Source organism: Pimephales promelas, chromosome 22 (genome assembly GCF_988280905.1).
Source record: "Pimephales promelas chromosome 22, fPimPro1.hap1.1, whole genome shotgun sequence".
Classification (NCBI taxonomy): domain Eukaryota; kingdom Metazoa; phylum Chordata; class Actinopteri; order Cypriniformes; family Leuciscidae; genus Pimephales; species Pimephales promelas.
The window spans coordinates 10212219-10239604 of NC_142790.1; the positions used below are offsets into that span (position 1 = coordinate 10212219).

The following is a 27386-nucleotide window of genomic DNA, read 5'->3' on the forward strand; positions in this document are numbered from 1 at the left end:
TTGCAGTTGATGGAGATTTGAGGGATTCAAATCCAGGGCATGAAGCTCCCGTTCCACCACATCCCAAAGATGCTCCACTGGGTTGAGATCTGGTGACTGTGGGGGCTATTTTAGTACAGTGAACTCATTGTCATGTTCAAGAAACCAATTTGAAATGATTCGAGATTTGTGACATGGTGCATTATCCTGCTGGGAGTAGCCATCAGAGGATGGGTACATGGTGGCCATAAAGTGATGGACATGATCAGAAACAATGCTCAGGGCCGTGGCATTTAAATTATGCCAAATTCTGGCAAAATTCTTTTATGACAGATTTATGGCAAATTCTGACTCTACCATCTGAATATCTCAACGGAAATCAAGACTCATCAGACCAGGCAACATTTTCACAGTTTTTAACTGTCCAATTTTGGTGAGCTCTTGGAAGTTGTTGCTTCTTTTTCCTATTTGTAGTGGAGATGAGTGGTACCCGATTGGGTCTTTTGCTGTTGTAGCCCATCCAACTCAAGGTTGTGCGTGTTGTAGCTTCACAAATGCTTTGCTGCATACCTCGGTTGTAACGAGTGGTTATTTCAGTCAAAGTTGCTCTTCTAACAGCTAGAATCAGTTGGCCCACTCTCTCCGACCTCTAGAATCAACAAGGCATTTTCGCCCACAGGACTGCCGCATACTGGATGTTTTTCCCTTTTCACACCATTCTTTGTAAACCCTAGAAATGGTTGTGAAAGAAAATTGCAGATTGTGAAATACTCAGACCAGCTCGTCTGGCACCAACAATCATGCCACGCTCAAAATTGCTTGAATCACCTTTCTTTCCTATTCTAACATTCAGTTTGCAGCTCAAGAGATTGTCTTGACCAGGACCATACCCCTAAATGCATTGAAGAAACTGCCATGCGATTGGTTGATTAGATAATTGAATCGATGAGAAATTGAACAGGTGTTCCTAATAATCTTTAGGTGAGTGTAAATATTTTTGTATTATACAAAATGCATGTTTTTTTCATTATTGTCCTGAACAAGGTTTTTTACACAAAAGATGTTTACATATATAGTCCACAACACAAAAAAATAGCTGAATTTATAAAATTTGTTCAAAAGTTCATGAACCCTTGATTGAACCTTTTTTTAATAGTGTTGTTTTAGTCCACCAATTGTCCTCCGTGTGAAAAGATGGATCTAAAAAAAAAATCAGCTGGAAAGGGTTCAAATATGCAAAAATGCTGGAAAACTGAAGAATTTTCGGGACATGAACGTTGGATAGTTTAACCTGTTAAGCTGCAACCCCAGTTTTGAAAAATCGAAAGAAATGACATATCCAAACTAAAACAGATACAGTTCATGAACCCTTTGCACTAAAAGCACAAGTATGATCTCATTTGAAAGCTGACACCTGGCAGTTTATTGTAAATGTAGAATTAATTAGTCATAATAAAAAAGCTATACATAAATGGCTTCAAAGTTTTGTAAAGTTATTAGAAATATATTTTTATGAAACATCTTCATGAAAAGAAAATTGAAGTTGGCATTGTATCAATCTAGAAATGCACTGTAGCTAAAGCCACATGTCTGACCATGTTATATTTAAAATTTGAAGCTAAGTCTAAAACTCTACATTTAATTTAAATGTTTTTCAAGATCATGTCATATGACTTGATTAGGCTCTAAAATGCAAACTGGTGTTCATTGTCATCATCTAGCATCTATCAAGTCTATTGTTTTGAGGTGAAAACTAGCCCCATTCAGTGTTCAGTCTCCCCTGCACACATTCACACCTCTCTGGCCTGGTTACGGTTCTAAATATGCTTTTCTTTTGTCTGCATTTAAATCACTAACGACTAGCTATCCACAGTTTTAATCCCTAATTTATTTGATCAAAGTTCTCACTTCACATTTGAAACTGTGTCAACTGCCCTTTTTGAAAAAAAAGAAACATTTCAATTTGCATTTATATTTAGAAAAAAAATCAAATCAAAAATCAAAGCTAGCATGTTAGCTTAGCACACCATCAATACACAACAATTTATGAGATTAAAACCATGTTTGTGCTCCAAACTTACTTAAATAACCTTCTGTGATCTGATTTGGCTTCAGATAATAAAAAAATAAGACAAAAATTATATTATTTTATAGTATTTTGCACAATGATGGCTCGATGAACACAGGTAAATCAAATATCATTGCAATCATGTTTATAGTCTTCAAAACATCTTTATCTGCATGTTACAGCAATCTCTGTTAGCTTTGTTTATGATAGGCAGATGTCTCTTCTTCGTGTGTACCAGTGTTACCAACTATTTTCAAATGAAAGTAGCTAACGCCTTCCCTAAAAGTAGCTAAATGTCGCTAGATGACGTCATACATTAATTAGCATCATCGTACCTGCGTTCTGCTTGCCTATGTGTTTTCTCTATAAATGAATGCTTAGCTCACATACTTTAGATAATATTATAACATAATATAGCCAAATGTAAAAAAAAAGCTGTTCTCATTTCCTATATATTTTTGTCATACAAAAGAACTAGTAGCTGATAGGCCTAGTGAATGACAAAAAAACTAATACCATAAGCACAAGAAAAGAAAGGAAACTAAATTATTTAAACAATAAAAAAACATTACTATTTAAAGAAAAGCAGATAAGTGATCAGTCCGTGGAAAAACACTGCTCATTCACGTCTGTCAGCGGCCGTGCGCTCAATAGATGACCTGTTCCTCTCAGCCATTCACTGAACAGGGTAGACGTAACGTTAGCTAGAGTGAGTGACGGCAGAGAGAAAGCCGAGAAAAGTCGCTAAAAATAGCGCTAAAAAGTCGCTAAAATTGCTCTTTTGCAATCTGTACACGGAGGAGTGAACATCAACTGCTCTGACTATAGCTGGGAGGGGCTGCAACATGAGGACTGGGCCACCTGTGAGTGATTTGGGACGGGGTGGGACCCACGGCAGCACCCGGTGCTCGTTGAGAAGAGTAAGAACAATATGTGCTTTCATGTCAGAGTCTCCAAAAGTCTCTAATAACACCAGAAAAAGTCACTAGTCATTACCAATACCCATTAAACTACTGAAAGAACTGTTACCTGTAGTGGAAGAGCCTCTCCTCAATATTATTAACTCGTCTTTATCTTTAGGTCATGTTCCAAAAATATTCAAGCTGGCAGTAATAAAACCTTTCATTAAGAAACCGAAATTAGATCCAAATAACTTAGCAAATTACAGACCCATTTCAAATCTTCCATCTATGTCCAAAATACTAGAAAAAGTTGTGTCCGCTCAATTGTGCTCTTTTTTGCAAGAAAATTATATCTATGAAAAATTCCAGTCAGGATTCAGACCGCATCTTATACCCCTTTTCCACCGAAAAAAGAACTGGTTCGGAACTGGTGCTGGTTCAAAGTTGATTCGGAGTTGGTTCAACTTGCGAACCCGTTCAGAACCTGTTTGTTTTTCCACTGACTAGAGCACCCAGGGAACGACGTCGTTACGTCACTGTGCACGTCGCTAGAAACGCGTCGCTTGCAAGTACATTGCTTTGGGATTATCTCTAACTCGTGTACCAAGAAAACTTTAAAAACAATTGAAATATGTAAGTCTTTTAATCTTTTCGTTTGATATGTAATCTTTTCTGATAAGTTATGTACCCCTGTCTTGTGTCTTTTTTCTTTCCATTTATTTGTTCTATATCGTGACTGTTTTCTAATCTTCTTTGCTTATGTTTCAAATAAAAAAAAAACTTTTTTTTAACTGTGCATGCACACGCTATGCCACCCTCGCCTGTGCCAGTCTCTCCGCCCGCTGCCCCTCCGGGGGGACGCCTGTGGCTCAGATGATTCCACTGGATCAGTTTTGGGGGCTTGGTTAGAGCTCCCCAGGCTGTTTCGCTGGGTCGCCCGAGCTATCAGGCTCGGCTATGCGATTCAGTTCGCACGGTCTCCTCCCTGCTTCAGGGGAGTCCGCTTTACGATGGTCTGTGGCAATGCCCCTATCATGAGAGCGGAGGTTGCCACCCTGCTGGCGAAGGGTGCAATCGAGACTGTCCCTCCAGGCGAGATGAGGTCAGGGTTCTACAGCCCCTACTTCATTGTCCCCAAGAAAACCGGTGGGTTACGACCGATTCTGGACCTGGACAGGATCCCAGCGCCTCATCCATGTCAATTGCCTCGAGTTGCTGGCAGTACGCCTTGCCCTGCACCGCTTCCATCCGCTGCTCAGGGGTCAACACGTACTAGTCCATTCAGACAATACCGCGACAGTAGCGTACATCAACCGCCAGGGTGGTCTACGCTCTCGTCAGATGTTGCAACTTGCACGCCACCTCCTCTTATGGAGTCAGAAGCACCTGAGGTCCCTTCGTGCTATCCACATTCCGGGAGAGCGGAACTTTGCAGCCAACGAGCATTCTCGGATCCGTCCAGTCTCTGGGCGAATGGCAACTCCATCCCCAGTCGGTCCAGCTGATATGGGACCAGTTCGGGGACGCACAGATAGATCTGTTTGCCTCCCACGACTCATCCCATTGCGCCCTGTATTACTCTCTGACCGAGGGCACGCTCGGCACAGATGCACTGGTGCACAGCTGGCCGTGGGGCCTACGCAAATATGCGTTTCCCCCAGTGAGCCTTCTCGCACGGACTCTTTGCAAGATCAAGGAGGACGAGGAGCAGGTAATTTTGGTCGCCCCATACTGGCCCACCAAGACCTGGTTCTCCGAACTGTTACTCCTCGCGACAGCACCTCCTTGGCCAATTCCTCTGAGGAAGGACCTCCTTTCTCAGAAACGGGGCACCCTATGGCACCCTCGTCCCGATCTTTGGAGACTCCACGTGTGGCTCCTGTTGGGACAAGGCAGGTTTGAGTACCCTCCCACCTGTGGTGGAGGCTACTATCACTTCCGCTAGAGCGTCGTCCATTAGACACATCTACACGTTGAAGTGGAACCTCTTCATCAACTGGTGCTCTTCTCGCCGAGAAGACCCCCGGAGATGCTCGATCAGTGTCATGTTTTCCTCCTGCAAGATGGGTTGGAGCGAAGGCTGTCTAACTCCACCCTGAAGGTGTATGTGGCTGCCATTGCCACATGTCACAAAGCAGTTAAAGGTAAGTCCCTGGGAGGGCACGACCTGATCGTTAGGTTCCTGAGAGGAGCGAGGAGACTAAATCCTCCTCACCCTCCTCTCATACCCTCTTGGGACCTCTCAGTGGTCTTAAATGCCCTGCAGAGATCTCCCCTTTGAGCCTCTGCAATCAGTCGAGATTAAATTCCTGTCAATGAAGACAGCGCTCCTGGTTGCACTGGCCTCCATCAAAGAGGGTAGGGGACCTGCACGCATTTTCCATTGACGAAGTGTGCCTGGAATTAGGGCCGGCTTATTCTCACATGATCCTGAGAACCCGGCCTGAATATGTGCCCAAGGTTCCTACCACTGCCTAGAAAACCGGGATCAGGTGGTGAACCTGCAAGCGCTGCCCCTGGAGGAGGCAGACCCACCCTTGGCACTGATCTGTCAAGTACGCACCCTCCGTGCTTACATAGACAGAACACAGTGTTTCAGGACCTCAGACCAGCTCTTTGTCTGTTATGGTGGGAGCCAAAAGGGAAGGGCTCTCTCAAAGCAGAGGTTGTCTCACTGGATAGTGGACACCATTGCTTTGGCTTACCAGCAGCAAGGTCGACCGTGCCCCCTTGGTGTGACAGCCCACTCCACCAGAGTGTGGCTTCCTCTTGGGCTCTAGCGCATGGCGCCTCGCTAGCAGACATCTGCAGAGCTGCAGGCTGTGGCATATTTCCTTTGAGATTTGCTCCCCAGTGTACCTTGGTATTCCTGTGCTAAGTAGGACTCCTCGTCCATGCTAGTTTTTACGACAGGGGATCAGACTTTCGCAAGGCACTGGAAGACAGCTGTGAAGGTGGCGTGATTACACGGGGGACCCCCATTCTCCGTCATCCGACGTAACTCAGAGTAACTAGGAAAGGCAACGTCTCGGTTACGTATGTAACCCTCGTTCCCCGAGTAGGGAACGGAGACGTTACGTCTCCCTGCCACTTCCGCTGTACCGCTGGGTAGACGCCTGAGTTCAGTCTCAGCTCCTCAGCGAAGACATACTGCGGTTGCGTCCGCTTCCTCCTTTTATACTCACTGGATGAGGCAGAGATACGCTATGCAAATTCCGCAGACCCATGGCATTTCTTTGCCATTGGCTCGTTTTTTAATACTCGAAGAGGATTGGCTTTCTAGGCGAAACCCCCATTCTCCGTTATCCAACGTAACTCGGAGTGACTACGAAAGGGAACAATCTTTTCTGCATATACTGACCCAGATAATCATCACAAAAACGTAATGCATGTCCAATTGCCGTAAATTAGTTTTTATGAATAAATGGCTTGCTCTTACTGATGCTCTGGTCTTCTTCAAAAACACGCGCTTGCACCTCCTGCTGGTGAGGTTGACTAACAGAAGATGGAGATTATTTGGCATTATTTTACTCCCATAGTTCTGAGGTTAAATACAGATTTCTGGATGAAATGATTTTTACATTTCCCGCACTGGGACACATTTTTATCAGACAGGTTGCAGCCTAAAGCTTTCAGTGGCAACATGGATTAATAGCCTGTGTTTCCCCATGCTGCCTTGCCGCAGTATGTTTTTATTCATGCTGCTAGGCAGTCTGGATTCCATGAACCAGATTTTCACCTCATCTAGGGAACCAATCACAGAACGGGGAGGGAGCAGCAAGACGATGACAACGTCTATGCGACACACTGAAGCGGTTTGTTTATACCTATGGATCCAACATGGCAGCCGACGTGAAGTTACCTTTCAATGCACTTTCTTCACTGCAGCTGCAGGAGTGCGACAGACCGTCTCACACTGGAAGCTTTTGTATAGTGTCACAGCAGCGGCTCCAAAGCTACATTAGCGAGCAATTGTTTACAAAGACAACTATACATTTGTTTTTATAAGTTGGTCATTTATAACATTGATACTCTTGAAAGTTTGTTATGGGGAGGTGTACAACATTCGCATAAATGTTAATCAACAAAACAACTCAGAAAATGGCTCCAATCTATTAGTTTCAGTAACACTTTTGATACGTTTATTTTCGATATGTTTACAAGACTGCAAACTCAGCGAATAAAAAACAAAACACACAAATAAACCACACACTCGGGTTGTGCTAGCCTACTGTCGGTGTGTTACATAAACTAAAATAACGTTTATATATAATATTTTATGGATAGTTTACTTAAGTTTGTTTTAATATAATACACAACTTTCACCCAAACTGAATAAACTCTACATACGTCATCTGGTATAATTGACCCTTCGCTAAGCCACGCCCGAAAACCGCCACTGGCCAATCGTGTCTTAGCAGCCGTAACTACACGCGGGAGGTCTGGCAAGCTTTCGAGCGCGGGAAACATGCTGAAGCATTGTGCGTATGGACTGTGCAAATCTGATACCGGTATCCTAAAAGATTGGACGGGGGTGAGGAATTGTTGTACTTCCAGAAAATCTAAAAGCCAAGGGGAGAAATGATGGGCGTTATCAATGAGTCTGGGAGACCCATTCCCAACTACCGGTAAATGTCGACATGATTAACAAAAACACCTATTGCTTGGAAATATTGACGGCCCTTTGATCACAATGATATAACCTAAAATAAGACGATTAAAGACTGACATACTTTAAAATATATTTCAGGATTTTGTTAATCAACGTCCTACTACCCCAGACTAACATTAACCCAATTCGATCGTGGCTCTCCTGGTATTAGTGTTATTCCACAAGATTTATGGATAAGTTGTTTGATTTATAATTATTAGGATTATTTACATACCCTGGTGTGCACAAGCATAGCTGTTCCTCAATTTTTGTGTTTCCCATTTGAATGGTCAGCATATGAGGCACTGCTGCTTGCGCTGGGACTAACGTTAGGCTTTAGCTTCAATTTTTAAGAAATTATTCTCTAATCGGTTGCATATTATGTTGTGAATATATCGCTCGAATGGAAAACTGCAGTCCCTTTTATCTTGCTCTCTCAGATATTTCACTTGTTCGTCGAAAATGACTAATTATCTCATTGGGAATGTCTGACATCGGTGCATCCACACTATAATAGATGTGCCAGACGCGAAAGCTTGACAGGCGTAGCAACAGTAACTAGGGAGGGCGGGGCTTAGCAAAGGGTCAATTGAAACGATCGGCTATGAGCTATGTACAGGCACATTTGATAGACATTCTTAGCACCCAATAAATGGCTCTGGGCATTCGAAAACCAAATATGAGAATTCAAATACGAGAAAATTAACAAGTGGTTCCCAGACCCAAGTCTCAATGAGACTTGGGTCTGACGTTAGCCAGGCAAGTGGATTGATGTAATTGGCAGACGTTTTGCACTGCAAATTCAAACAAGAGAACCAATCAAAAGCATCAACAGGGCTGCTGCTGGACAAATGGGTGCCCTAAGCAGATTTATATTGTTGTGCATATAACAATTAAGCTATAATAATTAGTTCAAAGAAAGTACCAAAAGCAAGTCATTTTATGGTTTAATGAACAACACTGTTAAAATACATAATCTAATGTACGTAGTATAAATTATGTAATATAATAAAAGTCTGCAAAGGGTCGTGACAAAATTGTTGTCGTTACGCATGATCAAATCCTTGGTTTTGGCCAAACAAGCATTACGAATTATACAGCATTTAATTAAAAATGTTTTAAAATGTTTGATATTTAATATTAATTAAAAAATAATAATATTTGGCCTACTTTACAATAGACATGCTACAGCCACTGTAATTTCTTCAACAAGAACATGTGGACATAAATATTCAAAACATGCAAGCTCGGACCGAGGGTTTAAACTTTTATTTTGAAATCACGATGAACAACAACTTGCATATTTTAAATTATCCTGTGATAGTATGATGCTATGCTGTATTATGATTTTTTAAATGGTTTTAATAAATCTTGCAGCCGTAGACAATAATAATGTGGTTAATGGATTCTCGGCCGTGGAATTCTCCTCTTCTGGTACTGACAGCCCGAATCAGATATCTTACCATAGCTAAAAACACACATTAAAATAATTGAAATTATGTGACATAAATTGCATTAGTATCAAATTAAGCAAACAAAGTTGCTGGTGGTCAAATTATTAATGCGGCGTTAAACACGTATAATTAATTCCACCCATTAACTTCAATAGCCAAAACTTTCACATGTTTGTGAACATAAATAGGCTACCTGTTTTTTTTGCTCGGCATAGTTCTCACAACCTGTCAACCAGCAGCAAACATGAGGTGGGGCGGGGCGCACATGCAGGAATGAATGGCATGTGCTTACTGTGTTTACCATAAATGCCTTTTGTGTATATATATGTTAATATTAATATAGAATAAAAGGGCTTTTTTGAGCAACGAAAATGGTGCCCCCTGGGGATTTGGTACACTACACAAACTGTGTAATTGCGTTTAGGGAGCGTCAGTAATGAGCATCAGAATAGCATCGCTTCAATTAACGGCCAGATGACAGGAGGCATCATGCACATCAAAAACAGGCAAAGCAACAAATTAATATCATTCAACATATTGTGTAACCCCAATTGTAATCATTAGCATTTTCATAAGTAACTCATTTAATTTCACATTTCACATTTTTTCTCGATAACAGTAACAGAATATAACTGCCAGCAGCAATTACGGGGTTCAAGCATTTAAGACCTACATTCCAACTATGCTGTAGGGCTCTAGGCCAAACCGAAATGTAGGCTTGAAAGCATAAAATATCCATGATGGAGAATACGCAAATTATATAAATCTATAATTTTCCAAATTCAGACCTACCACCTGGCCAGGTTTCAAGTCTCTAGGCCTTAGGGTTTGGTCTGGCCGATCTCAGTTTTACGGAGGAATAATAATAATATTAATAATAATAATTAGGGCTGTCAAACGATTAATCGCAATTAATCGCATCCAAAATAAAAGTTTGTGTTTACATTATAAATGGGGGTCCACTGTGTATAATTATTTTGTATGTATATATATATATATATATATATATATATATATATATATATATATATATATATATATATATATATATATATATATATTGTGACAGGTCTCCGGTTGTTTCCACTGTGGTCGACCGGTGGGCGTGGCTGGGAGACTCATCAAGAGAACATTGTACACCTGTGCAGGATTAGCGAGTGATCTACACCTGTATATAAGCTTAGGCTTTGAGAATGTTAGGGAGAGCTTTCGAGATCTGCTGAGCTGCCAGTCTTGTGAGAGTTGAAGCTCCCAGTGCTTTTTGTGTTGGGTTTGTTTTGTTTTCCTTTGCTATGATTTGATCTTAGTTCTGTCTTACATTTTAACATCGTTTGTTAGACAGAAATGGTATTAGTGTTGAAATTGTTTTCCTGTTCTGTTTATTTTTCTATTTATGTTAATAAATGCACTGTCAAATGTCCTCCACTTATTTGTCACGGCTTTGAGCCGGTCGTGACAAATATGGGGGCTCGTCCAGCCAAATTTGATAAAGTTTCGTTCGTAGTTTGTGTCGTCCAGGTCCAGCCATTTGTTATTTGATAAAGTTTCGTTCGTATGATAAATATGGAGGTTTGTCCATTGTTTAAGCTGATTTTTTTTGATTTGGACAAATTTGTTTTGGTAAGAGAAATTCATTCGTTTATTGGGTTCTTGTTAATGTGGTAAATTGAGGTTTATTATTTGTTTTAATAAATTAATTCGTTAGAAGTAAAATTTGTGGAGGGTGTTAGTGGTTGGTTTGGTTGTTCTGGCAGGTTACGGGAGTTTCATTTGGTAACTATTGGCTACTAAGTTTGAAGAAAGTGTTTTGGCTTAGGCTTTTTCCCTACGTAGGTTTAGCGGGATATCCTTGACAGGATATTCCGATCTTTTTTTTATTTTAGTTTGTTATTTTTGTACGGTGAAAGCAGTTAGAGCATTTGTCTCGGGAACACGTCCGTGTTTGTAGTAGTGAATCGTTAATTGGTTGCTATTGCAAACACTGGTTTATAGTGTATAACAGAGTTAGTTGAACGTGGCATTTTAGAGACTCAATCTTCAGAAGACACATTAACTTTTGTACATGCGTCGTCAACACAGTTTCATTTGATTTTTGAACAACAAAAGCAATTATTGTTAATTCAAGCAGAGATTAAAGAAAAACATTTATAAGCACAAAATCACATAGAAATCTCTAAAATCCAATTGCAGCAACAACAACTGGAACTTGAACGGTATCGTTTGGATTTAATAACAGATGGTAAACTTTCTCTTACTGGAGAAGCAGTAAGTGATTCAAGTTCATGCAAGTTTGATATGGTAAGAAACATGAGATTGATTCCTAAATTTGATGAGAAAGAGGTTGAGCATTTCTTTTTATTGTTTGAACGTGTTGCAGATGCACAACGTTGGCCAGATGAAGAGCGAACACTTATGTTGCAGTCTGTATTTACGGGCAGAGCTCAAGAAGCGTATTCTTCCCTTAGTGTAGAGGATTCTTCTGATTATCAAGCTGTAAAAGTAACTAAATATGCACTAATATTTTGTAATTAGTGGTGCTTGCCAAAGGCAAAGCAACACTAGTGTTCTCTTGCATACTTATTATTCTTCCACACAAAATTTCAGTGCGCTACTCCTCCTGCAGCTTTTGTCACAGACCCATGAAAGAGGTGTCAAAATGTGCGGCTTGTTCGGGAATGGTGTGCTATGACTTTTCTAAGAGATCGGGTGTATGATGTTTGCACAGCGGAAGAAAAAGCGGCCAAAAAAATCCCATTGACTTAGCATTGTGGAACTTTCCAATCCCAACTGTCACTTTCACACAGACACAAAAGGCCCTGTTGTCAGGCAGACCTCTCTCTCTCCCTCAGAGGATTTATTTTATCAAGCAGCCAATAAGTAATGGCCTAAAATTAGGGCTGGACGATTAACCGAAAAATAATCGAAACCAAAATTCAGAGCCTATAACCGACGTGATTTTACCATGTCGGTTATTTTGGGTTTTGAATACTATTAATATATACGCCCACTGTGTGTTGACATACTTTCCCCTTAAAACATAGTAGTCACGTCACTCCACCTCGTCCAGTCTGCGACATTGAAACAACATGAGCCCCTTTCACACAGCCCGTTGATCCCGGGAAATTGCCAGAACAAACACCTGTGTGAACGCAAACACGGCCCGGGATTGGTGTATCGAATTAATTTTGAGCCAATAAAAATGAACGTAACTTTTCAAGAAACGAATGAAAATATAAATTGAAACTGAATAAAATATCTTTGAAACTGAAAAAGAATGAACCGCAAGCAATTTTTTTGACTTTGTTTTTAATACACTACATGTTTTGCTAACTATTCCTCATATTTCGTTTACTGATCTACACTTACAAATGCGCTTCCAGAGTTTTCATTTACGCTTCTGAAGTTTTCGTTTACACTCCCTGAGTTTGCGTTCGCTGTTCTGACACAAATCTCTCGTGGGGGCGGGGCTAGTAGCAGTGTATTCTCATTGGCTACTGAGTTTTTGATTGACAGCTTCTTGACCTGGAAGTGAAGACGTCAGTGAGTGTTGTGTTTACACGTTTGGATGTGAGCGTCTGTAAGCGTAGCTTTCTATTTCATTTAGGTGATATTAAGTTTATTTCTATATTTATTTACTGCTACACTATATTGTTGATATGATTTCTTATAGAAGGAGTAGTACAGAGAAATTATATAATTTGTCATCGTCGATATCAGAATACTGGATAGCATAGGCTACTCGTGGTAAGTTTGATTGTTTTTATTTTTTTTATTGATTAATACTAAACTAATACTAATTATAATACAGTTCTTGCTTTTTCAGGTGGAGAGGCATATTAGAGCTCAGTGAGAGCCCATAACATTATACAGCAGTGTTGTCTTGATTTAATTGGTAAGTTGTTAGCCCAATCATTACATGTCTTGTTAACGTTACATACGGTTACAGTCTTCGATTAGATCATATTTGCTTCAATTAGATCATATTTCCCCTCTGCCACCCCAAACAACATTGTGCTAGAGTACTGTACAGTATCTGTACTGTAGCCTACAGTACAAAATGTACTGTATCAGACAATGACCAATGCCTTTGGACCAGAGCCCTGTCAATCACTGCCCGATTCAACTTTGGCAATGTAAAGCCAATTGCTGATTAATTTGTGATGCAGAGTTTTTAAAAGAAGAGAGAGTACTTGACCATTTTCCACGTCTCCATTCATAATATGTAAACACTCATTTGTTTTGAAGTATAACCCTGGGCGCAATATTTATTCTGCAAAAGGCAACAAAATGCTTTTTCTGTATCCATATTTGAGTAATAATTATGTTAAAAAAAACAACATTTTGGAGAAAAATGTTGAATTTTTAATAGTCTTTAATAATTTATATATATATATATATATATATATATATATATCCAAATTCAAAACCTAATACATGCAAGTAATTATGACTGAAAAAATCCAGCAACTAGGGAGTAGACGCTACACAGCCATGGATAAATGTTTATTGGGCTATAGAGCCTTCTACTGGTTACACAATAGTATTACAGATGATAAATGGTGTGTGAGTCAGGTAAACATTTAGTACTGTAAAATCTCTTAAAACATTTATATAATTTGTTTGAAATAATTATTTTAAGTCTGCAAATGGTTACTGCATGTGGGAGTTCAAAGCAGTTTGTATTGTTAGATTATAATATATTTCCTTTCTCATTTTCCAGGGATTTGAGCAACTTTTCCACAAACAAAATTCTGATGCTGACACAGAAGATGGAGTGATAATACCAGAGATCAGCTGTCTCCATCAGACAATAATGTTACTTTGTTTAGACATCACCATGACTGGGATCCTTATCTTCAGACACCTGTTGTATTTTATTTTAATATGATAAAATAGCAAATATTTTAATTTCTTTGGAGCTCTAGATTAAAACAATCACAGTACACAAGAGGTTGCAGTTTATTCTTATTAGTCTCTGCTGATCATGGATTAGCATATCAACAGCATATGAATGGAATAGTTCATCCAAAAATAAAATTCTCACTTATTTTACTCACCCTCATGCTGTCCCAGATGCATTTTACTTTCTTTCTACAGATAAATACGAATTAAGATTTTAAGGAAAGTAATCCATCTCTGCAAGTCCTAAAGATGCTTTAAAAACCACACACAGTGACCGTGATGTGCATGTGACCTCAGTGGATGAATCAATACCTTCTGAAGTGAAACAATAGGATAAAAAAAAAATACTAATAATGTAAACTGTTTTAACTATTAAAAATAACTTCCGACCAACTGCCATACATTGGTACAATCCACTTGTGTTATGTGGATTCACAGAGATGTATTATTTCATTAAAAATCTTTGTGATTATACATTTTATTATCTATATTATGAGAATGCTGTGCATTACATGTATAGTATGCAGTTAATGTTTTGTGGATTCTGGTCTTTCCTGTCATAACTGCATCCAAGACTTTCACTTTGATACTTGTGTATATGCTGTAGTGACAATAAAGAATGAATACATTTATTTAAATTTTTTATTTAAATTCATTTAACTGATTTTATAAGTCATAATTGAACCTGTTGATGATTGTTCAAATATATTTACCATTTTAAATGTGAGAAAATAATATTAACAAAATGAAATAAATAAAATGATCAGCATGATTAAAAAAATACCAACAAAAATATTCTTTATGTGAAATATGTAATGAAATGCCCTTTGAGGTCTGTATCATCTGACAGCAACTCACGATTGTAATTTTCATATAGTTTAAATTCCTCTTATTTAAGTGATCATACATGATCATTTGATGGTGTAAATGCATATGGTAACAATGAGAAATTTGATGGCCATGGTTGCCAACCTTGATTACCTGGTTGAAGTGAAACTTTCTTGACTGCTGAATATATCACACACGTATACTAGTAGGCTATTCTCTTGTAATAGCACAACCTATTCAGAGCCTAACATGCAAACGAATCATCAAGAATAAACAAATATTCTCCTAAAACATTGGACACAATATTTTAAGTAGTCATATACAGTGGGCCTACTTTGATGTACAATTACAGCTGAATAGACTGATCTCTTGTGAACCTAAAAGCTTTTGTTGACAAAGTAATCGCAGCAGAAGGTAAATACAGATACAATTAAAAAACAAACGTAACTTAATATCACTAAAATTAAATAGAAAGCTGCGCTTACAGACGCTCACATCCACACGTGTAAACACAACTCTGACGTCTTCACTTCCAGGTCAAGAAGCTGTCAATCAAAAACTCAGTAGCCAATGAGAATACACTGCTACTAGCCCCGCCCCCACGAGAGATTTGTGTCAGAACAGCGAACGCAAACTCAGGGAGTGTAAACGAAAACTTCAGAAGCGTAAATGAAAACTCTGGAAGCGCATTTGTAAGTGTAGATCAGTAAACGAAATATGAGGAATAGTTAGCAAAACATGTAGTGTATTAAAAACAAAGTCAAAAAAATTGCTTGCGGTTCATTCTTTTTCAGTTTCAAAGATATTTTATTCAGTTTCAATTTATATTTTCATTCGTTTCTTGAAAAGTTACGTTCATTTTTATTGGCTCAATATTAATTCCATATTGGTGCCGCCAGGTTGGGGACAGAGTAACAATTGCTGTGTTCAGTCCATGGTTCAGTCACGGAGCGCGCGCCGTGACTGAACAAAAGCCGTAGCCTAATCAATGTCGCGTTGCACTTGCAGCCTAATGATGCCGTTTAAGCTGGGATCATTCACCAGCGTGAAACGGTACGTAATGCGCTAATTTATGATCGAATCAGAGAAAAACAAATGCACAAGAGTGGTTTTACGAAAAAGAAATCGCAACTCATAAGCAAACTATAGACGCTGCTGAGACGCTGCTGAAACTATAGACGCTGCTGAGATGTCACGTGTCTTTGCGGGTTGTGTGTGAATGCACTCTGATTCCTAGAATACTAAGTCAACTCAGCAACAGGAGCTGCTTGTACCAAAGAAACACGGGGAAAAAAAGAGACACTGACAAACGCCCAGCAACAAGTGCCTCCACTCCACAAAGCAGCTTTCGATAACACAAGCGTTTTACAGATGCTATACAATATGAAAAGGATTAGGTTTTTAGTTTTATACAAGTTGTATTTTACCTTTTAGATGGCAATATTTACAATAATTTATTTTATTTACAAAAATAACTATTTTCTACATTTTTTTTAAATATTTTAAAATATTTAATAAGCATTAAAAGTTATCTGTGTGTTTCCTTAGTTTAGAATCTCAAACATTATGCACTCTTTCATTAGAAAAAAAATACATGCATATTTACAGAATAAGCCTTGCCAGTGACATATGAGAAAGCAAAAAAATTAAAATAATCGTTCAATAATCGTAATCAAGGTGACTTGTTCGATTAATCATGATTATGATTTTAGCCAAAATCGTTACAGCCCTACCTAAAATCTTCATAGCCAGAAGGGGATTGGTTGAAGTGTCGAGGTGTCCATGAGCAAGACACCTAACCCCAGCTGCTCCCGACGAGCTGGATCGTGCCTTCCATGGCTGACACCACCATTGGTGTATGAATGAGTGAGTGAATGGGTGAATGAGGCAAAATGTAAAGCGCTTTGGTTGTCATTGGGTCTGTGAAAGCGCTATAAATGCAATGCATTTACCATATTATTTTGATATTTAATTAAAACAGAGTAATATCATCAGAACAAGCTTGTTGCTGCACTTTTACACTCAAATCTGCTCTGCTGATGTGTCAATATATTGGATTCACACATTAGATATTAAAGTGATAGCAGACTAATACACCTGTATTTGCCGTTAATGTTGATCAGACAACAAAATCAAAATGCAGCAGTTTAAAAATTACTTTAAAATTTTAACTGAATCACTTTTGTAGCTTTAACCACATTCTATGTGACTGAATATATATATATATATATATATATATATATCGTTATTGTGAAATAAAATTACTCATTGTCGCATAAAAATTGGTTATATCTCACAATAGAATACAATAAATAAAAAATACAAATGACAATGTAAGGTTTTCAGCAACGGCAAGCAAGTCTTTTTAACAGTAGTATTCAAGCAGGATATATTACTATTAAATTGAATAAAAACATTCTGTATTAAACATAGTCTTAACTGTATTATTCATTAAATACCGTTTCTTATTGGCAAGCTCCGCTAATCAACGGTACTCTTACTGAACACTTCCAGTTGTTTTACAAACTGTTTGCCCAACAAAACCTTCTCTCGAACAAGCTAGACAATATCTTTAAACACTCCCTAATTTCATTCTGCTCAACAAATAACAATATAATTTGAAGAATATGGATCAACCTTAAATTTTGTTTTAATACAAATCTTCAAAATATCTTCTTTGACTTCCAAAAGAAGTCAATGGGGCCCATCAACTGTTTGGTTTATATATAAAAATAATAATAATAAAAAAATTGTACATTCTTCAAAATATCTTCTTTTGTGTTCAGCAGAAGAAAGAAATTCATTCAGGTTTGGAACAACTTGAGGGTGTCAATGATGACACAATTTTCATTTTTGGGTGAACTATCCCTTTAAATTCTTTGCGAACACACAACATGCAAAAAACAAGACTCCTCTAGATTTACATACATTTTTTAAGAACCAGTTATTTATATTCCACAATACAAAACAATCTGTCACTATTAAGTAATTCATCTCTGTCATGTTCCTTCTGTCCAGTTTTTACTGTTTCAGAATGTATGACAGTATGAAAATGTCACAAACACAATTCACTGCCTCTCTTTTAGCTTAAGATGATTTATGATGTTAAAGTTCTTTCCCTATATTTCATCCCGCCCTCACTGAGCATTTTCTCTTCAGGCAGACACATGCTTTGGTTCAGAAGGATGGCCAACCCCCCACTGCTCTTATCTGCCCAGCGCTTGACCAGCATGTTTACAAAAAAAAAAAAAAAAATCAATATAACATTACATAAAAAACCTAATTAATGGAGACAGCACTGCAACCAAAACACATGCACAAACCCCATCATATCAACTCATAAACACACCTCCAAAAAACTTTAATTTACAGCTCAAACAGGTTATAGACTTTTAAGAGTAGAACTGTCTTTCTCTTTAATAACACACAATGGGCCTCATCCATGAAACACAAGCAGAATGATTTTTAATGTAAATTGTTCATAAAGCCGCTTTGTTCCGTAAACCAGATTCATGAAAGTGTTTGTATTTTCAAAATGTTCTTCATTTTCAATTTTCGTTTTGTGTTCTATAAATGGCAAACCGATAACAGTGATATTTCACGAGTTTGTTTTCCCATATAGCGAGGTAATTTGAAACTATTGAGATTGCTGACCAGCATTTATTTGGCTTTTTTTTAAATACCCAAACTTTTTTTCTGTTTGGCCGATGGTTCGTATGGTGCTGATAACGCCAGTGTCAGTTTGTACTTCATTAGTTTTTAAAATTAGTGTTACTTGTCTTTATTTGAAAATCAGTTTCCCAAAATGCCCTGTTGGTTGCAGTGTTTACATCCTTTTATTCATAGGCTATATTATTTTAACAATTTCTTTATTTGTGAAAAATACTGTAAAAGGTTTTCAGAATAAAAAAGCTGAAACCAAAGATTTCAAGTCTGTTTTTTTACAGATTTGTTTTTGTATTCATTTTCAAAATATTTTATTTCCAAATTATTGAATAATAAAACAAATATAAATTATAAATATATATAAATTTTATATCGGCCATCAGCCACAATCAATGTCAGTAATCATTAGTAATCAAATTAGTTGTCAGTAATCAAAGATTTAGCTAAAAAAAAAAAATGCTGTGCCTCCAGTACTGCCAAGTGCCCCCAGCTGGCCGCTTTCAGCTGGCTAAAACGCTTAGGTAGACACACTTTAATTGAATATTTTTTGTGAAGCAAATGGCCAATTAGTCTAATTTGCATTTATGCTATACTGGAGCCAAACCTGAGAAGGGAGACCAGAAGTTTTCACAGCGTTCCTGGATAATTTACGTATTTGTAATCCATAGACAGGGATCATGCTAATTATGAATGCACGTGCAAATATATATATATATATATATATATATATATATATATATTCACACATTTAACCATCAAATCTGGTGTTTATGAAGCATCTGTGAATCCGGAAGAGAGTTCTTGAGATTTACTCCAAATTTACTCATATATTTACAAACGTTTCAAGAATCAGGCCCAATGTTTACAGCCCTTATGAACTGCTGTTTAACATCTGTACTAATGACATAATCAGCATCATCTTGCACGAAACAGCCAAGAAAAAGAGTCCAATAATGTTAAAGAGAACTCTGTGTGTGTGTGTGTGTGTGTGTGTGTGTGTGTGTGTGTGTGTGTGTGTGTGTGTGTGTGTGTGTCCTCTGTCAGCTGGCTGCCACTTTGAACTCTGATCAAATCAGCCTTATAAAACTCATGACAGCCCGACCGCTCTCTGCGACCCAATAGAAAGAGATTTTAATTAGGTAACAGCAGCACACACACACACACACGTGGCTGTGCACACTAATGCCATCTCCCCTGTAGCACTAGTTACTAAATACAAACTATTTTGGCTCTGAAAGAAGCATCTATTTAGAAATCATCCATAACTTCTCACAAGTGATAGTGGAAACTCATGCCTTCTGCATTAAATAGTGCTCTTTCACTATAAAAATATTTAAATATCTTTTACTATTAAAATCTTTGACTGTGTACATCTCTTCTTACATGCAAAATATTTTCCATTCCATAATAAATTATTTTAGCCTTGAAACGGGTTATAGCATATGACTGGGCCATACATACAGTATATGTTTGTATTTGCTTGTATCATTAAATCATTCCGAATAAATTATTAAAATGGTGATCTCAACCGCCATTGGTAACCACATTGGTAACGCCATTGGTCAGAACATTCAAAAGTGAACTACAGTAAAAATGCAAGGCAGAACATCCAGTTGAAGCATATTTTTTTGCTGTTTTTTCACTAATGGAGTGGACACAGAACTGACAATTAAGAATGATAATCATTTTTCACTTCATCAATTAGTTCTGGTCCTCCAATTTGATTGACCAAGAAGCAGTACACTATGATAAATTAAGAGTATAACAGCACTGTTTCATGTTTGACTTCAATTCACCTTTGGCTAAGCCACGCCCTAGAATGTAGATTTTAGACCAATCACAGCGCAGCCAAGAACGAGCTCCCACAGAGGTCGGACACTTTTTCACAGCGCTTCATTGACTTTCAACACAGGCGTCTCATATTTTTGGTCTCGGCAGGCTATTACCGTCGTAGTTTTATCCAAAATAAGGTTAAACGTTGTGCCTCGGGCAATTGTAACACAGATACGCGTTTTCCTGAGAGGTTGGAGGGGGGTGTCCATTTTTTCCCTTCCTAAAACCGAAGTAAAATCCTGACAAGTGTCGTCTTTGGAAACTGTGTGGATGTCCTCAGTCAGCTAAACCCCCCAAAGATCAACAAGCACATCTTTTTTTTTTACTTCTAACCTTACTGTGAGTCTGAAGTTATACTAGTTAGACCGTTTTATAATTTTTTAGGTTATGATTTCTGTTCTCATACCGGTTGTTGACACGCTAGCACACGCTGCTAATAAATACAACGTTATACTCGTGTAGTCTGTTTGCTTTGTAATAACGATTATAGAAGTGAATAGAGACCTACCCAGCTTTGCATGAACAGTGTTGCTCCCTGATATTGTTAGTCCCAGCCTCCGTCTCGATTAGTAGGAAATGCGGTGGTTCATTTTTTTGATCGTGACCGGTAACATTATGCTTTTGCCTCTATTTTGGATGCCTTGTTGTTTCTTGCGTTTCAGCTGTATGTCTTGAATATAGCCTTCGAACGCATATTGCAGCCCATTTTGCCTACTTCTATCGGACACTTTATAGGCTGCTTTTAGTGTTTTATAAAAGTTTGATAACATTTCAGCAGGAAGAGCTGTTACAGCATAAGCCATGCAGAGCGCAGATGAAGCTTGACGGATGTAGCAACAGTAACTAAGGGGGGCGGGGCTTAGCCAAAGGTGAAATGCTTTTGTTTTACATTTTTAGATTTGCTGAGTGGAGCATAGAGTGGATTTGCCAGGAGTGACAAGGGTTTTTTGAAAGTCAGAACATCTATGTTTTCTCTTGCTACATGATCGCTCAGAATGGATTCCTCTCACAACTAATTAAATGGATTACAAGTGATTATAGAATGCTTTGACATGGGAAAGGGAATTCTCAGTCACTCCCTTAAACTTAACATACAACCAAACCTGTCCCTAACCATACATGTACCCCACCTCAATAGCTGCAAGTGATTTGCAAAGCAACATGAACAAAGTAAGTACCAATTTTTTCTTTTTTCTTTTTTTATGCACTTACTTACTAGGTAAAGACATCTCATATAACAGACTTATCTCATGAAATGGCGTATGTATGACATGCCAATTCGTATTTCCATTTTTGGCGTGGTATCAACACGCATAATCGCTTTTCAGCGTGTTAAGTAATATCAATGGCAATATCATAGTGAATAGCTTATATCTATTTGATTGCCTAGACCTAATGTTGGAAAGTTGATTTTTTTACACATGGTGTCTGACATTCCTTTATGGGTAACTGTAAGAGAAAGACACTAAAATAATGCTTAAGTTTCTGTAAATGTTTTCATAAATATCATAAAGGTAATAAAGATCTGTTTATGAATAATTTAAACATTATAACATGTATTCATGAGTATTTATTTTAACACCACATCTCTCAGTCCACAACCATTTGAATAAACACATTTGCAAATTAGAGGACATATTTGCTTTGGGTTTCATGAGACAAATATGAAAAATGTTGCATTAGACCAGAGGCAAACAGGAGTGAGGTCATGGAGACAGTTAGACTCTATAACCAGGCCTCCAATCCTGAACAAACCACAAGCAAAATATAATGTTTTGCCACATGGTTTGATACTGACAAAAACATGTAGATAATACTCCTCTGAATAAAATAAACCATTTTAATTTGGGTAACACTGTAATGTTAAGGGCAATGTGGAAATGTTAGGGCCATTCATCCAAAAATTGTATTTACTTTGAATGCATTATTAGGTTCTCTAAATATTATACAAAATATTATATTATAATATTATACAATATTATTAAATAGATCATTCTCACGCTGTGTGGTCAAAATGTGTTCTAACATTTTTCCTATATAACAGCCATTTTAGAAAAATAGTAGACATTTGAGGCTGTACAATATTGTATATGAAGCCACTTGGATCCTATATCCATCCAACTAACAACTATGTCCATCCATTGAAAGTTCACATAATCAAAATGTTCATGCATCAAAAATTACAAAAACACATTGTAAAAGTAATCCATATGAATCAAGCCGTTTAAGAAAAGTCTTCTGGAGACTCAACCGTGCTGGCTTGACGAACGAGAACAAACCTCATTGGATAAAACTCATGTGAATGTCTTTTTGTACTTTTAATGTGTGAAAGGTTTGCCTGTGTGGACTTTCAATGGATTAACAAAAAAGGTGAGATTGTTAATAATATCTTCTTTTGTGTTACAAAGATAAATGAAACTCGTATGGGTTATTTAATTCAGAATTTACATTTTTAGGTGAACCTTTAATACCTGTTAAGTTGAATACTTTATTCCATCATATAATGTCTACTATAGCTGATCATTAATTTATATGGTATTTCAATTGGACAGTTGTTGAAAGTCAAACTATTGAAAAAAAATACTTTTGGAGTAAGGAGACTTAGGATATTTAACAAGCATTAAAAAAAATGTCTTGGCCATCACACACTTCAGTGTCATTGTTAAGTTTACATTACATATAATTAAGTTGAGTAAGGGTTTTGTGTATTTAGGGTACTGTTCGAGGGGAGGGCTCAAAGTTGGGAATTTTGGCGTCCCCGATTGTGATAAGAATAGTTAGGACTAGAATGAAGAGATGGGTGGCGGTGAACGGATGCTGATAAACTGTCAACGAACAGAGGGAAGTCTGCTGTATATATATACCTATTATCGTTAATTGATTTGATTAACTGAATGCGCTCCTCTCATGTTAGTCGGGTTAATTATCTGAACGTGCTCCTCACGAATTTTGTTAATAAAATATTATTAAATGAACGAGAATGAAGTGTACATGGTCAGTGACTACAAACAAATTTACTTTATGGATTTCATAATAATTAAGCCATTAAGGAAGCTTTTCTTTATAGTTTATTAACAAGTGTTTTGTGTGCACATTGTGACTAGTGTTAGTCAAAAATCACAAAATTAAACAATTGTATGTTTAATTCATGTAACTGAAAAAAAATAGCATAATGTTATCTTCCCTATAATACCAAAACAATGGACCCACAAAGTTATAAAATTGAGTGACAACATCTATGTCAGCTCTCAAGGACATATAAGAATCTATAGCAGAATTTCTCTGCTACTAGAGTAAATACATCATGCAGTATGTGCCTGAACCATTGACTCTATTTAAAAGGGAATTGGTGCACCATATCAGTTATGAGGAAACATTTGTAAAGAACTACCGTCTAAGAGTGCTGGGTTAAAAACATCAATTTCTCGATTCTAATCGATTCTCATTTTTATGAACAGATATCAATTCTTAAATCCCAAGAATCGATTAGGCTAGTCATCCTGTTTTCAGTTGATGAATGAATGGAACATTGTAGCGCATCCCATTTAATTAATCACAATAATCTTTGTGCTTTGTTACTGTGATATGAAACAAAGTCTCAGATTTCAAATTACGTCCATTTTCTTACAAAATGTAAAAACTTAAAATACAGTTTTGGCGCTGTAGCGTGAGATCGCTCTGGCACAGCTCAGCTCAAGAGAAGCAGCCGATCACATGATCTTGTCCTTTGCCTTAATAATACCAGTAACAGCACAAAATAAACATGAATCTGAAAGTGTGTTGACTTATATTTCATATAACTTTATTATTATAAAAATAAATAAAAGTATAATTTAAGTGTTTGTATACAGATCATTCTTTTTTACCTTCAATATTATAGTAGGCTAATGAAGCCTAGTAGACTCGCTGACTCCCATAGTTTTAGTTAAGAGATTTAGCGTTAGTTAAGAGATTTTTTTTTACCTTGAAAAAAGTTGCCATGTATTGTACCTGATATCCAAAATAACCAATATTGAATCGAATCAAAATCGAATCGATTTACAAGCTTGTGAATAGAAATCGAATCGAATTGTGAAATTTGAGTCAATACCCAGCACTACCATCTAAACCAGCCTTTCTCAAACTTTTTTCAGTCAGGGCACCTTTCAAAAGTGCATAAAATCTCAAGGCACCCCAGTTTAAAATATAATTTAAAAACACTGCATAACCCAAATTTAAATGCAAATGTCTTGTTTAGTTAGACAGAACAGTAATGAACAGAGCATAATATGAACTGTAAATAACAATAATAATAAAAACTTTATAGCACCTTTAAAAACACAGGTTTGCAAAGTAATTCACAAAATAATTAATCAGAGACACAAATGCCATAAAACCGTAAGAGGTGGACCGCCCAATACAAGAACCCAATAACAAATCCAGACCAGGAGAACTCAAATGAAGTGCAGGATGCAGATAAAATAAAATAAAAATCCCCGGCTCTTGTGGGGATTTTCTTTTCAAAAAACGATCCATAATGCTGTAACTAAAGTGGCCTAAATTCACGTTTATTTTTACGTTTCTGTCAGTCTGAGGTGTTGCTATAACGCGTTGCTATGGATTGCGTCACTTGCGTCAAGTTGTGTGTGTCTTGCTTCGGTCTTGTGAGACGGATTTTTTTATGATTAATTTTATATGTTTATCTAAAATAAATTTACAATTTTATTAATATGTTCATATGTTTAAAAAGAAGAATGTAAATTCAAATATATTTATATATGAAATGTCAGCTGTTTTTTTTTCTGAGTTTTTTTTTTTCCACATTTTTTTTAGCCTACGTAATTTTTTGGCGGCACCCCTGACACAGCTAGGGGGCACCCCAGTGTGCCGCGGCACCCACTTTGAGAAAGGCTGATCTAAACAACAAAATAACCAACATTTCAATAACAACTTGGCCCAATATCAGCCTGGTTATAAGGTCAATAGACTATAACACCCTCTTTCAGTGAAATCGATCATTCTAGGTTTCTATCCACCGATGTGACATCAATTTCCCATAAAAAAATATAAAAAAAATTGTCTTCCGCTTAGTGCTGTTACAGATGTGGATACAGTGTCTTACCTCTGTGTAGTCAAAGTCTGAGAGTGGAGCTATACTTTTGATGTACTCTGCTCTAGGCTGATTGGATGGGTTGGCGATTGACAAAGGTGGTGTTAAGGTGCTCATAGCAGATATTATCGTCTGGAAAATAGAAACAAAGATGTAAAAGCAGGATGAATTCAACCAAACTAATCAGCTAGACAAAACTGCTTAAGACAAAACAAAAACATTAAATTGGGTGCAATTTTTATTCACAAAAATGACTTACCACTATGGCGTCCTTAACATTTTTCCGGATATCCAATATTTTTTGCTGCTTTTCTCTGAGTAGAAGAGGAGGAAAGTAGGAGGCAACTGTCATTAAAGACTGAATGGCATAATATCAAAATTAGGAGTGTCATAATAATTGTCCATAAATTAGGAATGTGTTGTAATATTACTCAAAGGTGGCCCTTATCAAAGGCCAAACTGTGATTAAAGTCACAACAGAGCACATTCTGCACACAGTGACCTCATCCTGATAGAGAACATTGAAATAACGGCACATAACTCTTATATATAATCAATCCAGTTATTATCTAACTATTTTATTTGCCATGAGATAAGGCCCAAAGATACAGTATCTAGGGAAACAGGTCAAAAATAAGATCCAAAAATGCTGTCTATACGCAGTCCAAAAAAAAAAAAAAATGATGCTGAAAAAATGCTGCACACTAACGTTAGATCCAAAAATGCTGTATAGGTGGGCGCTCAAATTTGAGACTCGGAAATGCTGCATGCGTGTATGATGACCAAAAATGAGGCCCAAGAATGTTGCACACGCCTATGATGCCCAAAATGCTGTCTAAGTAGGCAGCTAACTGGGTTTAGAGACAGCCATAAAACGCACCGGACGCAGAGGCGTACATCTGAAGCCCGTCAACATTCTAACATCCTCAACAGACATAGATGCCGCATCCGCTATAATAAACACAGTAAAGGCCCAGTGGCAGTAATAACGCTAAATAATCAAACACTCACTCTGCGTTAAAGCCGTTGACGTGCAGGATCCGCATCTGTTTGACTATAGTGCTCTTCCCGGATTCCCCGGCGCCTTTAAATAGCAGAAAAAAAGGCATGAGATGATACATAGCCTAAATATTAGTATTTCCAGGGCCATGAAGAAATGATCCATCCATGATGATGATGGAAATATATCCATATCTCTGATCAGATGATGCTGACACATATCTATTTGTTATTAATCTTTTAGTTATAGATTCCTATCTTACCTAATAAGAGCAGGCGGTGTGTGGCTTTATACGCCTGTCTCTCTTTCTGTAACTGTTTCTCGATCTTTTTATTCGCCTCTCGTTGCGCCTTCTCGTCGATGCGCTGATCTTCTGTCTTGCTGTTGCCCAAACATCCCATGGTCAAAAGCCTCTTACTCCTCGGACACACAATAAATAATAATATCTCAAATGTCTCCTATATTGATGATGTAAAATGTATCAGGCTGATAAATAGAGCAAGAAATCCCTGCGTCACGGGGGGAAAAAAAGGTTTCGCTTTGACCTCTTCACACACCCGAGCGACAGAATCAGTCGGATCTCCTCGATATATTCATGATCAATGTTTGAAAATCATACATGAAGCTACTGAGGCTCAGATCATCTCTCTCTCTCTCTCTCTCTCTCTCTCTCTCTCTCTCTCTCTCTCTCTCTCTCTTTCCTCTCTCTATTTTGTTGTAATGTGTGTTTGTATCTTTAACTCAGCACTGCCTCCCTCTGCACTTGCAGGAAGTGACACTCCACACTCAACCTGCTGATCCCAGGTCAGCCTCTCATATCCCCACTTCACTGCATTTTAAGCTTATGCAATCATTCATCATTAAAGGCGTCATTGTGTACATTACTGATGTTTCCAAAAAACAAAAAAGTAACATGTTGTTCTTTCTTTTCTGTCATTCTTTTCTCAACAGCATTACAAAACTGCACACTTTTATAGGCAAACAAAGTTGATTTTAATACTTTTAATGCATATT

The 27386-nt window shown here is 37.6% G+C and overlaps 1 protein-coding gene and 1 long non-coding RNA gene across 4 annotated transcripts in view; one reads left to right on the forward strand and one right to left on the reverse strand.

Moving 5' to 3' along the window:
• The window catches only part of gnal (guanine nucleotide binding protein (G protein), alpha activating activity polypeptide, olfactory type), a 188523-nt gene extending 161455 nt beyond the window's left edge, over positions 1-27068 (reverse strand). Inside the window, exons 1-4 of one of the 2 annotated variants that reach the window (XM_089125829.1) lie at positions 26635-27068; positions 26384-26456; positions 25632-25686; positions 25385-25504 (exon numbers count right to left, since the gene is read on the reverse strand). In XM_089125829.1, the coding sequence (XP_088981955.1) occupies positions 25385-25504; positions 25632-25686; positions 26384-26456; positions 26635-26773 (387 nt within the window). In that variant the 5' untranslated portion in view covers positions 26774-27068. The remainder of the gene's footprint in view (positions 1-25384; positions 25505-25631; positions 25687-26383; positions 26457-26634) is intronic. The other variant, XM_089125828.1, reaches the window with a different exon arrangement.
• Positions 12685-13879, forward strand: LOC120475810 (uncharacterized). Of its 2 annotated transcripts, none has more exons than XR_016149351.1 (3): positions 12685-12798; positions 12863-12946; positions 13775-13879. It is a non-coding gene; the product is annotated as an uncharacterized LOC120475810 (long non-coding RNA). The 2 variants fall into 2 exon arrangements; XR_005622021.2 differs by having other exon boundaries at positions 12693-12798; positions 12878-12946.
• Positions 27069-27386: the final 318 nt, after the last annotated feature.